The sequence below is a fragment of the Hyperolius riggenbachi genome, chromosome 5, assembly GCF_040937935.1.
Source record: "Hyperolius riggenbachi isolate aHypRig1 chromosome 5, aHypRig1.pri, whole genome shotgun sequence".
NCBI lineage: Eukaryota > Metazoa > Chordata > Amphibia > Anura > Hyperoliidae > Hyperolius > Hyperolius riggenbachi.
In genome coordinates, this window is record NC_090650.1 from 31,325,339 (window position 1) to 31,340,786 (window position 15,448).

General features: G+C 46.8%; 1 protein-coding gene and 1 long non-coding RNA gene across 4 annotated transcripts in view; one reads left to right on the forward strand and one right to left on the reverse strand.

The window, feature by feature from the left end:
• LOC137518084 (protein HEG-like) overlaps positions 1–6,081 on the forward strand; it is a 54,333-nt gene extending 48,252 nt beyond the window's left edge. For both annotated transcript variants that reach the window (XM_068235379.1, XM_068235380.1), the window contains one exon: positions 3,046–6,081. In XM_068235379.1, the coding sequence (XP_068091480.1) occupies positions 3,046–3,162 (117 nt within the window). In that variant the 3' untranslated portion in view covers positions 3,163–6,081. The remainder of the gene's footprint in view (positions 1–3,045) is intronic.
• The window catches only part of LOC137518088 (uncharacterized), a 179,886-nt gene that overhangs the window by 14,172 nt on the left and 150,266 nt on the right, over positions 1–15,448 (reverse strand). The gene's annotated exons all lie outside the window — the stretch shown is intronic.

Below are 15,448 nucleotides of genomic sequence, written 5' to 3' on the forward strand. Positions count from 1 at the left end.
GACCCCCAAATTCACTAAACTTCTTGGATTCTTGGTAAAAATCCACAAACGTTGGCTAAATAGTAATAAGAAACAGCAAAAATATTGCGACATGAAAAATAATATGATCTCCATCAGAAATGTCACATCTCTTCCAACCAATGCCTTCAATTAAAGGATGCCGGAGGGGACGTGATGAGATAGACATGTGTATGTACAGTGCCTAGCACACAAATAACTAGGCTGTGTTCAGTCCTGACTCAAATGGGAAGTGACTACAGTGTGACCCTCCCTGATAAGAAATTCCAACTATAAAACACTTTCCTAGCAGAAAATGGCTTCTGAGAGCAGGAAAGAGATAAAAAGGATAAATAGTTCATAGATTTTTAGCTCTGGCATACTTCAATGAATGTGTCATTGAGCAAAAACAATAAAACAGTAAACACTTAAAAAGTAGATTTAAATATAAAATAAAACTATGAAATACTGTATCTTAAAAAGTAATTTTTAGGACAAGGATATATACAATTGTTTATTTCGTTAGTTTACTTTCACCTTGGGTGTCCTTTAATGGACTTTTCAGCATTCCTCTGTGTGATATTCAGCTGACCAATGTTATCCAGTAGATGGACAGCCACTGCTGAAAGCTGACATATATCACCTAGGATAGACCAGGAGGTCTTTAACCTATTGGGGACTGGCTGCCTAACCACCCTTAAAGAGACTCTGTAACATGAAAAAGATCCCCTGGGGGGTACTCACCTCGGGTGGGGGAAGCCTCCGGATCTAATGAGGCTTCCCACGCCGTCCTCTGTCCCACGGGGGTCTCGCTGCAGCCCTCTGAACAGCCGGCAACAGGCCCGACTGTAATTTCAATATTTACCTTTGCTGGCTCCAGCGGGGGCGCTGTGGCTGCTTTCCTCTCGGAACTACACGGAAATACCCGATCTCAGTCGGGTCCGCTCTACTGCGCAGGCGCCGGAAACTTGCGCCTGCGCAGTAGAGCAGACCCGACGGCGATCGGGTATTTTCGTGTAGTTCGGAGCCGACAGCCGTCAGAGCGCCTGCGCAGGAGCCAGGGAGGTAAATATTACGTCACGGCTGCACGGAGGGCTGCAGCGAGACCCCCGTGGGACAGAGGACGGCGTGGGAAGCCTCATTAGGATCCGGAGGCTTCCCCCACCCGAGGTGAGTACCCCCCAGGGGATTTTTTGAGGTTACACATCCTCTTTAAGGCCCAGGTGAATTTGCATGCGGGGGGAGCGTTTGGGAGGGTCAGGCAGCCGGATCTCCATTTTTGGTAGCTGAGCTTTTGTCCCCCTTGTAGCCAGATGTCCCCCCCCCCCTGTAGCCAGCAGCATTTACTCACCATCCAGGCTCCAGCAATGAGCATCTGTGGACCCCTCCACTCCAGCCGGCATCCCCGCTCGTACTGTTGCTCAATTCCAGGTCGGGGCTTGATGACGTCATCAAGCCGGGACCCGGTACTGCCGTCAGAGCGAGCGGCGATGGTGGCCTAAGTGGAGGAGAGCACCGATCACCGTGGGAACGGCAGGAAGGTGAGTGGATCCTCTTCTTTCCCCCCCACCGCCGGATCAGTAACAGGGATCACTACGATCCATTGGTGATCGTAGTGATCACATGATTAGAAGCCATATGCGATGCCTTCTGATAACTGAGTGGAGATGACAGCTTAATCTCCCCTCTCGGGGGCGCACGATCACCGCAGGAGCGCCGCATCAGAGTTAGGTGGCCATAAGGCAGCGTAGGATTTACGCCAGCGGTCCGCAAATGGTAAAAGTGTACCCGAAGTTACATGGCGTGATTAGATAGAAGCTAGAAGTTTTGAATCAGGACGATACCATTTATTGGCTAACTTAAAAAAATAAGAGTAAGCTTTCAGGTGTGCAGCCTTCTTCAGACTGCAATTCTGAAGTCTGAAGATGGCTGTACAGCCGAAAGCTTATACTTATACTCTTATTCTTTTAAGTTAGCCAATAAATGGTATCATCCTTCTTCAAAACTTCTTGCTTTTACTTATGGCTAACACGGGAAATATTTTACTGCTACTATGATGAGATAGTCATGTGTATGTTGTAAAGTGCCAAGCATACAAATGACTAGGCTGTGTCCCTTTTCTTCTTTTTCTGCCTGAAAGAGTTAAACATCATCTACGCAAGTGACAGTTTCTCTTTAGTTGGGACATAGTTGGACTATAGTGTAGTCGTCACTGATAAGGTATTATAGCCACAGACTCTTGCCTGGCAGAGAACAGCTTCTGACTGCAGGGATAGATTAGAAAAAAAGGTCAATAGATGATATATTTTAGCTCTGGGACACTGAGACTGTGTGAAAGACTGTATCATTCATATATGACAATGCGACATTAAACCTACTTTTTTAGCTTTTAGAAGGAAAATAAAACTTGGGTTTCCTTTAACCCTTTGGCAGCCAAATAAAGTAATACTTTATTTGGCTTCATGGCTGATTTTTTCCTGCCGTTGGGGAAATGTGCCGTCCCCAGCCTGGCATGCTTGTTGGCAGGGTATGCAGAGAGAGCAGCAGGGAGCTTTCCTCGATATCTGTTTGGACGGCTGGATTGGCTTCTCCTTCCTTCACCACAGCAGCGATGTAACCCCAACATGTCTTCTTAGTTTTGATGACATGAGACGTTGACACGGTCTCCTAGATCCCGATCACACGTCATATCATGTGATCAGATGCGATCGGGACCCAGAAGTCCTGTCGGAAGTTCAGAGCCATCAGAGCCCTGTAAAGTGAAGGCAATTAGCATCTATTCAGATCACCTTTAGCCGTCAGATGAGGCCATTGTTGTGCATGTTCGACCCTGGTGCAGATCAGACCAGTAGCAACAGTATGGAGAAGAGTCAATCGTCCCATCTGCTACCGATATGGCAATGATTTAACACCCCCCACACACGTCTTTTTGTGGTCTCTGTCACATTTAAAACCTGTCCTGTCCAATATCTCCTCCATACCCCATATTCATTGTTATTGCATGCAATTGCCACAGCATTAATGGTTTTCCTCCATCCTTTTTGACAGGAGCAACTTCCAAAGCCTCCAGACATCCCCATGACAACCTTTGGGAATATATCAAGATCCTCTGTGGCCAGTTCTGGTATTGGCAGCCACAATCTGGCGTTTGTCAGCGATGACTAGTGATGCAGCCAAAGAGCAGCTATTATAGGTCTACTTGAAGCCTCAGAGTGGAATCTCAGCTGGCACAGGACCTTCCAGACAAAGATGTGAAGACACCAAATCCCCTCCCAGAGCAGTCTACAGAACTGAAGTCATGATGATCACGAATTATAGTGTGTGTGTGTGTGTGTGTGTGTGTGTGTGTGTGTGTGTGTGTGTGTGTGTGTGTGTGTGTGTGTGTGTGTGTGTGTGTGTGTGTGTGTGTGTGTGTGTGTGTGTGTGTGTGCGTGTGCGCGTGTGTGTAGGATGAAAGGGGGGGGGGCAACAGGGCGCTGTGAAACCTAAGGCCGGCCCTGGTAACCTCTCTGAACAGTCAGTGTATGCAGCATGTTACTTTTATTTTGAACGCCATGAAAAGCTTTTTGTGTGAATTGACACATGGGCAGGGGCGTAGCAATAGGGGTTGCAGAGGTTGCGACCGCATCGGGGCCCTTGGGCCAGAGGGGCCCCGAAGGGCCCTCCCTCAACTGCAGTATTAGCTCTCTATTGGTCCTGTGCTCATCATAATCACTTCTATAGATACTTTGAATATTGGTAATCATTAACAAACTGTTCCCCATCCCCTTCTTGCACCTCTAACACTGTAGTTGCCATTGGCAGATTTTGGTGCCCCGTATCAATTGTTATGTATAAAGTGCTTGGGGGGCCCCATGTAAAACTTGCATCAGGGCCCACAGCTGCTTAGCTACGCCACTGCACATGGGCATTTATGGGGACTGCACAAGGTCAGACATTAAGCACAGCATCTAAATGTTTAAAAAACATCCTAGTAAGCAAGTCTAGCATCGCGGCCAGAGGGAGGTGCTGGGGCTTAAAGGTGCTGCGGCCACAGTAAACACACATGGGCACCACAGGTTCTGGACTGGGCTGAGGTCTGTTTAAAAGAATGTACACCTACAGAGAAAGTATAGAAGTATTGGCAGCTCATTTGTGCCTTGATTTGTACGGACTGTCTGTCTAAATACGGACAGTTGGCAACCCTTATCAGTATGTGGAGCCCTGCTATATGGGCACCCCAATATCAGAGGGAGATGTTTGTCTCCACACAGAGGCAACATGACTCTGTCCAGCCCTTCTGCTGTCTGCTATTTATAGTGATCAGCTTTGTTAAAGGGAGGCTCCGCAAGCTGCTCCATTTCAGCTAAGCTCATTGACTAGACATGAGAGACCAGACAGATGATTCTTGCCTTATTCTGTTCTGAAGATGCAGGAAGATCCTCCCACTATAGGCACCTGGTCAGTCCCAGTGGTAAAGTGAAGAATGGCATCACTTTATATAAACATTACTGCAGTAAAACTAAGAGCAGGGCTGGGTATGACTGAAATGGTACCCTATCCTCTGTGCAGACTGCAGAGAAATGGAGACCAATCACAAATGCAGGGGGGGCCAGAATTGTGAGAGGAACACTAGCTTTCCCTTCCTCCTATAAAGGGGTCCATCCTTCAGATCAGGTGTTTCTGTTATATTATGGGTGTGAAGATGATGGCCAGGCATGGTTTATGACCACTGCAAGAAGTGCCCCGTGGCTGGGACGGTCACCAAGGAGAGGCAAGGGAACAGGGCAGCCATCAGGGGGGGACAATTGACACTGCAGTGAGAGGCCCACTGCTTCTGGGGGTCCTGGGCCCCCCAAAAGCACTGGAAGGGCCTGTGTGCTGGCTGCGGGCCTGTGGCTTACTAACCAGCACACCGCGTTCCAGCACTGAGAGAAGAGTGACGACAGCGCTTGAACGTGAGGAGCAGATGAGTGAGCCCACTACAGCAGACTTTCTATACTGGGGCACCATCTATATCTGGCTACATGCTACCTATACTGGGCCACCACCTATACCTAGCTAACTACACTGGGGCTGGAACCACCTATACCTAGCAACCTATACTGGGGGACACCTATACCTGGCTACCTGTACTGGGGCACCACCTATACTTGGCTACCTTTACTGAGGGCACCACTTGTACCTGGCTTCCTATACTGGGGCATCACCTACACTTGGCTACTTATACTGGGGCGCCTATAGCTTGCTACCTATACTGGGGGCGCCTGTACCTGGCTTACCTATACTGGTGCACCACCCATACCAGGCTACCTATATTGGGGGCAACTATACCAGGCTACCTATACCGGGGCGCCACCTATAGTTGAATACCTATACTGGGGCACCTGAATCTTGCTGGCCTATACTGGGGCACCAGCTATACCAGGCTACCTATACTGGGGGCATCTACACCAGGCTACCTATACTGGGGCATCACCTATAGCTGGCTACTTATACTGGGGGCACCTATGCCTGGATACCTATACTGGGGGCACCTATACCTGGCTAGGGCAGGGGGACGAGCTGAGACGGTAGGGGACAAGAGGTAACACAGGGGGATGAAAGAGGCACAGGGAGAAAAGAGGTGGACAAAAGAGGCACAGGGGAAAAAAAGATATGAGACGAGAACATGAGGTCACACAGAGGGACACAAAATAGGCACAAACTGAGGTGAGACAGAGGGGGACAAAAGATGCACAGGAAGAAAAGAGGGGGACAGAAGAGAACGGATAAAGGATAAGAACGGACCTACAAGTCCCTATCTCATTTGTTAACCGGGGACTACCTGTATTTGGCTAGTATTTGGCTCCACATGCCACGGTCACGCCTACTTTTTTGCGGCATGACGCTGTGCATGCTGCTTTCTTCAGTGTTGGAGCCATGCACATTTTTCGCCGCCGCGCATTTCGGACATGGGGGTGGAGTGGCTAGTGGGCGGGCACAGCAACCAGTGGATGGGCCCTAGGAAGGGGGGCCCAGGCCTGATGATGTGTGAGGGGTCCCAAAATTTCTGATGGTGGCAGGTGAAGGGTGTGCACATTGAGGTTGCCCCACCAAAGTTTTGCTGGGGGCGGGGGGGGGGGGGGGGGGGTTGGGTTACATGATTTGTAGTTACGCCCCTGGCTGGGAGGTCCTGTGCACTGAGGCCATGGATGGAAGCGTGATTTGTAGTTACGCCCCTGGCTGGCAGGTCCTGGCACCGAGACCATGGATGGAAGCGTGATTTGTAGTTACGCCCGTGGCTGGGAGGTCCTGTGCACCAAGGCCATGGATGGAAGCGTGATTTGTAGTTACGCCCTGGCTGGGAGGTCCTGTGCACTGAGGCCATGAATGGAAGCGTGATTTGTAGTTACGCCCCTGGCTGGGAGGTCCTGTGCACTGAGGCCATGGATGGAAGCGTGATTTGTAGTTACGCCCTGGCTGGGAGGTCCTGTGCACTGAGGCCATGGATGGAAGCATGATTTGTAGTTACGCCCCTGGCTGGGAGGTCCTGTGCACTGAGGCCATGCATGGAAGCATGATTTGTAGTTACGCCCCTGGCTGGGAGGTCCTGTGCACTGAGGCCATGGATGGAAGCATGATTTGTAGTTACGCCCCTGGCTGGGAGGTCCTGTGCACTGAGGCCATGGATGGAAGCATGATTTGTAGTTACGCCCCTGGCTGGGAGGTCCTGTGCACTGAGGCCATGGATGGAAGCGTGATTTGTAGTTACGCCCCTGGCTGGGAGGTCCTGTGCACTGAGGCCATGGATGGAAGCATGATTTGTAGTTACGCCCCTGGCTGGGAGGTCCTGTGCACTGAGGCCATGGATGGAAGCGTGATTTGTAGTTACGCCCCCGGCTGGGAGGTCCTGTGCACTGAGGCCATGGATGGAAGCGTGATTTGAATGTGTCAGCAGGTTGTGGAAAGTCACAACTGCAGAGAGAACGGAAAGGGCAATTTTATTAGCATTATATTTTAAATAATAAAATTCTTTGTGTGAAAATGATGTTGTATTTTTTTCTATTCTTAAATGTAAGTGAATCTGTATTACTATTAAATGCATAGGATGTGCTGCCCTTTACATTAATTACATACAATTGTTCAGGCCATCTACATCATCGTCTTCCTCAGCCACACACAGTACAGTATAAAGGTGCCCATACACTGCTTCGAATTCCCGCCGATATACAGCAGATTCGATCACTGTGATCAAATCTGCTGTTAAATCGATAATGCAAATGCTGACCGATCGACCAATTTCCATTTAAAATTGATCGATCCTGTCGGTCTGTCCTGGTGGAAAATTTCTCTTGATCGAGCGCGTCCATAGCGGCATTCGATTGGCCGACGACTGACGCAGCATAGCTGCAGCAGCATATTACCTCTCCGCTGGTGCGAGTCCCCACTGTCCCTTCTCCGGTTGGCCATCTTCTCTTTACTTCCTGTCCCATCCTGTCAGGGGAAGTTCAAACAGTAGAGCGCCTTCTACTGCGTGAACTTCCGCTGGTTTACAGGAGTGACAGGAAGTAAAGAGAAGATGCCCAGCGTGGACAGAAGGAACAGCGGGGACTTGCGCTGGCGGAGAGGTAATGTATTGCTGGGAGCAGCGGGCAGTGGCGGCTCCACAGATTGTGAATCGATTTCATGCTGACATCGATTCAAAATCTGTTTGCAGTGTATGGGCAGCCAATAGATCCATCTGTGATAATATTAGATCAGAGAGGGATCTATCTGTTGGTCGATCTGGTGGCAATCGACCAATGTATGGCTTCCTTAATAATATGGTAGGATATCATGCTGGGTACATATAATGCAATTTCCCATCTGCCTGACAGGATCTGATAATTATTTCCTAAATGTCCGATATGTTTCCGATTGACAATGGGATCGATCAGGAGCAGTTTGGATACAGATGATAATGAGGACAGCCGACATTGCTAATGAAGGGGAAAGTGAAGCATTCACACAGCAGGGCACAGGGCTGTTCTCATACCTGACTCCTAAGTTCCCCAGAGCTGCTCCATGTTCTGTACACATGCTGCTGCTCCATGCTCTGTAAACACGCTGCTGCTCCATGCTCTGAACACACGCTGCTGCTCCATGCTCTGTGCACACGCTGCTGCTCCATGCTCTGTACACACGCTGCTGCTCCATGCTCTGTACACACGCTGCTGCTCCATGCTCTGTACACACGCTGCTGCTCCATGCTCTGTACACACGCTGCTGCTCCATGCTCTGTACACACGCTGCTGCTCCATGCTCTGTACACACGCTGCTGCTCCATGCTCTGTACACACGCTGCTGCTCCATGCTCTGTACACACGCTGCTGCTCCATGTTATGTACACACGCTGCTGCTCCATGCTCTGTACACACACAGCTGCTCCATGCTCTGTACACACGCTGCTGCTTCATCCAAAGTGAACTGTAGGTGGGAAAGAGAGGGGGCAGTGCTGTGAGCTGCAGGATACCTGCAAATATTCTGGTGTATAAATTTGTACCTGTCCCCAAACACTGCACCAGCCCTGGTCTGAGGGGGATTCTGGGCAGCTGTAGCCCCCCCCCCCTCCCCGGGTTTGCCTATGTACATGGGAGGGGTGCTTACATTTGGTTCGGATGTATAATCTGTAGGGGGAGAAGGGGGCAGTCCCTGCAATAGCAGGGGGGCCCAGAGCTGTGGAGGTCCCCAACTACTAACTTTCCTTCCTCAGGGGACTATACTTCAGATCAGGTGTTTTGTGTGGTTACACTTGTAATGGGTGTGAAGATCATGAAGGCCACACTTGTTTAATGAACCTTGTGAGACGGGCAACAAGGCCATGAAGAGCACCAAAGAAAGGGGTATGAATATTGGGGGACCCCATCAAAGTTTCACTGAATTGTGGTTATGCCCCTGGACCAGAGACAGCAGTGGTGTGTCAGGAGTCTTCCATGTTCGTGCAATAATGATTTGTGCTGCAAGGAGTAGGTGCAGTGTAACTGTACAAAGTTTACCTGGAAAGGCATCTAGCTTCCAATGTAAGAGTATCACATCTACTGTATTTCTTAGGAATATTACACCCAGTGATGTTATATATCAGCATCTTAAAGCAAACCTGAACTGAAAATGAAAAGTCAAAATAAACATACACATGTCATCCTTACCTCCTGTGTAGTCTACTCATCAATATCTGTCTCCTCTCCTGCGTCCTATCCACTGTGTTCAATGGACTGCTCCGTCCTCCATTTTAAAAATGGCGATAAACCCGTAACAGCTTCTGGGTCAGCATGCTGTTCAACTGTAATATCGCCCATTTGAGCCATTGGGAAACATGGACATTACCTTGCACATCAGTTGTCCTTTCAATTATAACTGACAGCAACTAATATATAACTGACAGCAACTTATATATTTCAGTTCTGACAAAATCTTGTTAGAAATGGAAGGAATAGTTGTCAAAAGAAAATGGCGAGCTTCTGAAAGGAATTAACAATAAGGTAAGTATGTAATATTCATTTTCAGTTACATTGTGTGTTTATTTTAACCATTTCAGCCCGCGGGTATTTTTAACCTTATGGACGAGAGGAATTTTCACCTGTCAGCGCGCCCCCTATTCATTCCCCAATAACTTTATCACTACTTATCACAGCAAAATGATCTATACCTTGTTTTTTCCACCAACAATTAGGCTTTCTTTGAGTGGTAAATTATGCTAAGAATTATTTTGTTCTAAATGCATTATAATGGGAAAAATAAGAAAAAAAATGAAAAAAATTCATTATTTTTCAGTTTTCAGCCATTACAGTTTTAAAATAATTCATGCTACCATAATTAAAATTTACACATTTTATTTGGCCATTTGTCCCGGTTATTGTAACGTTAAAATTATACCCCTAGGGTTATGTATGGTGACAATATTTTATTTGGAAATAAAGGTGCATTTTTTCAGATTTACATCCATCACTAATTTATATTCCATTATTTATTACGTATATGCCCTCTTGACATAGATAATAATTTATTTTTAGTCCCCAAAGTCAGTAGGTGTGTTTTACTATTTGGCCACAAGATGTCCCTGCTGAGCAAAAATCCCATTAGCGTACAATGGGCTTGATTTACAAAGCGGTGCTAACTGTTAGCACACCCTCTATCCCTCTATCGCACCTAAACTCAGTTAGGTCGTGATAAAATCAACTTGCGCGCAAAACTTTGCTTGCACACAGCGCGGTGCGTGTGAAATGAAAACGGCGCACCTGATGCACCTATAAGGTCGCATGCGGTGTGACCTTAATGTTGCACTATGCAACATTAAAGTCGCACCCCATGCTACCTTATAGGCACAACAGGTGCACCATTTTCGCATCCACCACGCTGTGTGCGTGCAAAGTTTGCGCGCGGGACTTTGCGCACGAGTTGATTTTCAAAACGGTGCTAACCTAGTTAGCACCCTACTTAACACGCCCAAAGTCTTTAGGCGTGCTAACTAGGTTAGCATCGCTTTGTGAATCAAGCCCAATGTACGCTAATTGGGATACAATGTATCACACTACATTGTAACCAGGGAAGTGACGTAGGCTTCCATCAGAAGCCTCCAATCACATTGCCGACACGGAGATTATGAATGGGAACGTTGTTCCCATTCATAAAATTAACGATCGGGTGGCGGAAACCAGCGGAAATCACTGCGGGGGATAGCGTGGCAACTCCATTTACAGAATAAACACGGTTTTTGAACAAAAACAGTGTTTATTCTCGCCAGACATGCTCAGATTGGCACAGGGGACTTTTGTCCCCTGCAGCCAATCCCCCCTGCTAGCAGCAGCAGCGCGATCGTGGGCATCTGCCCGCACGATTGCCTGCAGACCCCCCAAACTCCAGGGACGTGACTAGCGCGTCCCTGCGGCTCTAGCACCTGCCGTTGCAGACGTGAAGCTCACGTCCGCGCGGCTCTAGCTAGTTAAATAATTTTACTCCATTGAGGTTAGAATCACACACATGACTGGTATATTTAACCAACAATTAGAAAGAGAGCAGAGTAGAAACTAGGTGTCAACAGTGTTGCTCGGATACCTCATTATCCTATTCGAGTTTGGTCGAATTCGGATAGTAAACTATCCGAATTCACTTGAAGTCGGATATCCGATGTAATCGAATATCCGATTCGACCTCGGATATCCGACGTCACTATCCGAGTCTGTATTCGAGTAAAATATTCGAGCTGGCCTTAAATAGCTTGTAAAACTTGTATAGGAGGTCAATGATGCATTAAACCACCTTTTTTTATGAAGAAAAACATCAAGTGATTTTGTGGTGATGTAGTAGTTATAAAAAAGGTCTCAAAAAAAGTAAATTAACTTCATGAAAAGTGTTTGCATGAGAAGGTGTATCCAAAATGGTTGTTGGAAGTCTTCATTTACGTCGTCTTCATCTTCTTCTTCTATATCTTCTTCTTCTTCTTCTATATCTTCTTCTTCTTCTATATCTTCTTCTTCTTCTTCTTCTATATCTTCTTCTTCTTCTATATCTTCTTCTTCTATATCTTCTTCTTCTTCTATATCTTCTTCTTCTTCTATATCTTCTTCTTCTATATCTTCTTCTTCTATATCTTCTTCTTCTTCTTCTATATCTTCTTCTTCTTCTTCTTCTTCTATATCTTCTTCTTCTTCTTCTTCTTCTTCTTCTTCTTCTTCTTCTTCTTCTTCTTCTTCTTCTTCTATATCTTCTTCTTCTTCTTCTTCTTCTTCTATATCTTCTTCTTCTTCTATATCTTCTTCTTCTTCTATATCTTCTTCTTCTTCTATATCTTCTTCTTCTTCTATATCTTCTTCTTCTTCTATATCTTCTTCTTCTTCTTCTTCTTCTTCTTCTTCTTCTTCTTCTTCTTCTTCTTCTTCTTCTTCTTCTTCTTCTTCTTCTTCTTCTTCTTCTTCTTCTTCTTCTATATCTTCTTCTTCTTCTTCTTCTTCTTCTTCTATATCTTCTTCTTCTTCTATATCTTCTTCTTCTTCTATATCTTCTTCTTCTATATCTTCTTCTTCTTCTTGTTCTATATCTTCTTCTTCTTCTTGTTCTATATCTTCTTCTTCTTCTTGTTCTATATCTTCTTCTTCTTCTTGTTCTATATCTTCTTCTTCTTCTTGTTCTATATCTTCTTCTTCTTCTTGTTCTATATCTTCTTCTTCTTCTTGTTCTATATCTTCTTCTTCTTCTTGTTCTATATCTTCTTCTTCTTCTTCTTCTCCTATATTTTCTTCTTCTTCTTCTCCTATATCTTCTTCTTCTATATTTTCTTCTTCTATATTTTCTTCTATATCTTCTTCTTCTATATCTTCTTTTTCTATATCTTCTTCTTCTTCTTCTATATCTTCTTCTTCTTCTTCTTCTTCTATATCTTCTTCTTCTTATTCTTCATCTTCTTCTTCTTATTCTTCATCTTCTTCTTATTCTTCATCTTCTTCTTCTATATCTTCTTCTTCTTCATCTTCTTCTATATCTTCTTCTTCTATATCTTCTTCTTCTATATCTTCTTCATCATCTTCTATATCTTCTTCTTCTATATCCTCTTCTTCTTCTATATCTTCTTCATCTTCTTCATCTTCTTCTATATCTTCTTCATCTTCTTCATCTTCTTCTATATCTTCTTCTTCTTCATCTTCTTCTTCTTCTTCCTCTTCTTCTCTATCATTATATTATGTGTCTTGGTTTTCCTTTCTTTTGTAATATTTTTTTTTACTTCATTTGTGGAAAAATTTTATTGTAATAACACCATAGTTATATTTGTGTTGATGGCATAATAGGTAGGTAGTGGCACATTGCAAGCCACAGCGCCTTTTTCTGTGTACCCTGGCGGTGGTAAAACACAGACATCAGCAGGAGGAGGAAGTAGCTGCAGGCTTGCAGCTATTTGTAGTGTGTGGTAATAGTCAGTACTCGGTAGGAGAGTGGGTGGGCAGGTGGCAGCAGAAAATAGTCCTTCTTCTGTTCTCCCTGGCAGTGGTAGCAGCACACAGACAGCAGAAGCTCAATGCAGCTACAGGAGGAGGAGTAACGTGTGATGTGACTGACATAATAGGCCCTGGTACCTAGCGGTGGTACCAGGGCCATAAATGAACATCATGAGGTTCCAGACAGCGGTCGTGAAGCCCACATTGTGTCCAATACACAATTGGGACAGCACAGTTTTCAACCCGGACACCTCTAAAATAATTACAATATTTTTTTTTTAAATTATTGCAGCTATTGTTGAGCGTAATAGCTGGTGGCGCTTGGGCAGCAGCACCTTGTAATGTGTTCCCTGGCAGCGGAGAGGAGACACAGACAGCAGGAGGAAATATAACAACAGACAGCATGAGAAGGATAAGTGTGTGTGGCAGACTGGCAATTGGCAGCAGGCAGGAGGGCAGGCAGCGAGACATAGTAGGCCCTGGGTCCTAGCGGTGGTTCCAGGGCCGTAAATGAACAGCATGAGGTTCCAGACAGCGGTCGTGAAGCCCACATTGTGTCCAATACACAATTGGGACAGCACAGTTTTCAACCCGGACACCTCTAAAATAATTACAATTTTTTTTTTAATTATTGCAGCTATTGTTGAGCGTAATAGCTGGTGGCGCTTGGGCAGCAGCACCTTGTAATGTGTTCCCGGGCAGTGGAGAGGAGACACAGACAGCAGGAGGAAATATAACAGCAGGCAGCGTGAGGAGGATAAGTGTGTGTGGCAGACTGGCATTTGGCAGCAGGCAGGAGGGCAGGCAGCGAGACATAGTAGGCCCTGGGTCCTAGCGGTGGTTCCAGGGCCGTAAATGAACAGCATGAGGTTCCAGACAGCGGTCGTGAAGCCCACATTGTGTCCAATACACAATTGGGACAGCACAGTTTTCAACCCGGACACCTCTAAAATAATTACAATTTTTTTTTTTTTTTTTAATTAATGCAGCTATTGTTGAGCGTAATAGCTGGTGGCGCTTGGGCAGCAGCACCTTGTAATGTGTTCCCTGGCAGTGGAAACACACAGACAGCAGGAGGAAATATAACAGCAGGCAGCGTGAGGAGGATAAGTGTGTGTGGCAGACTAGCATTTGGCAGCAGGCAGGAGGGCAGGCAGCGAGACATAGTAGGCCCTGGGTCTTAGCGGTGGTCCCAGGGCCATAAATACACAGCATGAGGTTCCACACAGCGGTCGTGAAGCCCACATTGTGTCCAATACACAATTGGAACAGCACAGTTTTCAACCCGGACACCTCTAAAATAATTACAATTTTTTTTTTAAATTATTGCAGCTATTGTTGAGCGTATGTATAAAAGAACCAAGCGCGAAGGGAGGTCAAAGCACAGTGAATAACAACTGCTCAGCTGCGTGTTACAAGGGGATATCCCTCCACCCCTCAGAATAAGTGTGTGGCAGACTGGCATTTGGCAGCAGGCAGGAGGGCAGGCAGCGAGACATAGTAGGCCCTGGGTCCTAGCGGTGGTACCAGGGCCGTAAATAAACAGCATGAGGTTCCAGACAGCGGTCGTGAAGCTCACATTGTGTCCAATACACAATTGGGACAGCACAGTTTTCAACCTGGACACCTCTAAAATAATAACAATTTTTTTCAAATTAATGCAGCCATTGTTGAGCGTAATAGCTGGTGGCGCTTGGGCAGCAGCACCTTGTAATGTGTTCCCTGGCAGTGGAAACACACAGACAGCAGGATGAAATATAACAGCAGCAGCAGCAGCAGGTGTATGTGTGTGTGCCAGTCGTCACTTCATGTACCCCTCTCGCCAACAACAGGGGCCATGAATTCGCCTTCCACCCAAGCCTGGTTCATTTTGAGAAACCTCAGTCTGTCCACAGACTTGTGAGACAGACGAGATCGCTTGTCAGTGACGACTCCACCGGCTGCACTGAAGCAACGCTCTGACGGTACGCTGGAAGGGGGGCAGGAGAGCACTTCCAGGGCGTACTGCGCAAGCTCGCTCCAGATCGGCAGGTGCTTGACCAATTACTCCATGGGATCAACAGGGGCCACGCTGTCAAGCCCGCTGAAGGACCCTATGTAGTCAGCCACCATGCGGGTCAAGCGCTGCCTCTAACTGGAGAAGGATGCTGCTGCAGGCACCTCCTCTCTAGTCCTTGGCAGCTCTACACTCATGTAGAGCTCTTGGGTCAGAGACAGCAGGTCTGTGGTGTGCGAGCGCTTGCTGCTGGTGGATGCAGGCACCTGCTGCTGCCTCTGTGCTGGCTGGACAGTGGGGGTGGATGTCTGAGGGAAGGCTTCCTCCAAGCGCTCAACAAGGGACAGCTGCAAATCCCTCATTTGTTGCGCACGGTCTCCTCCTGCAGGCAGGAACTGGCTGAGCTTCCCCTTCAGACGTGGGTCCAGCATCATGCAGATCCAGATGTCCTCCCTCTGCTTCATCTGGATCACCCTTGGGTCCTTGCGCAGGCACCTCAGCATGTGCGCTGCCATTGGGAAGAGTCTGG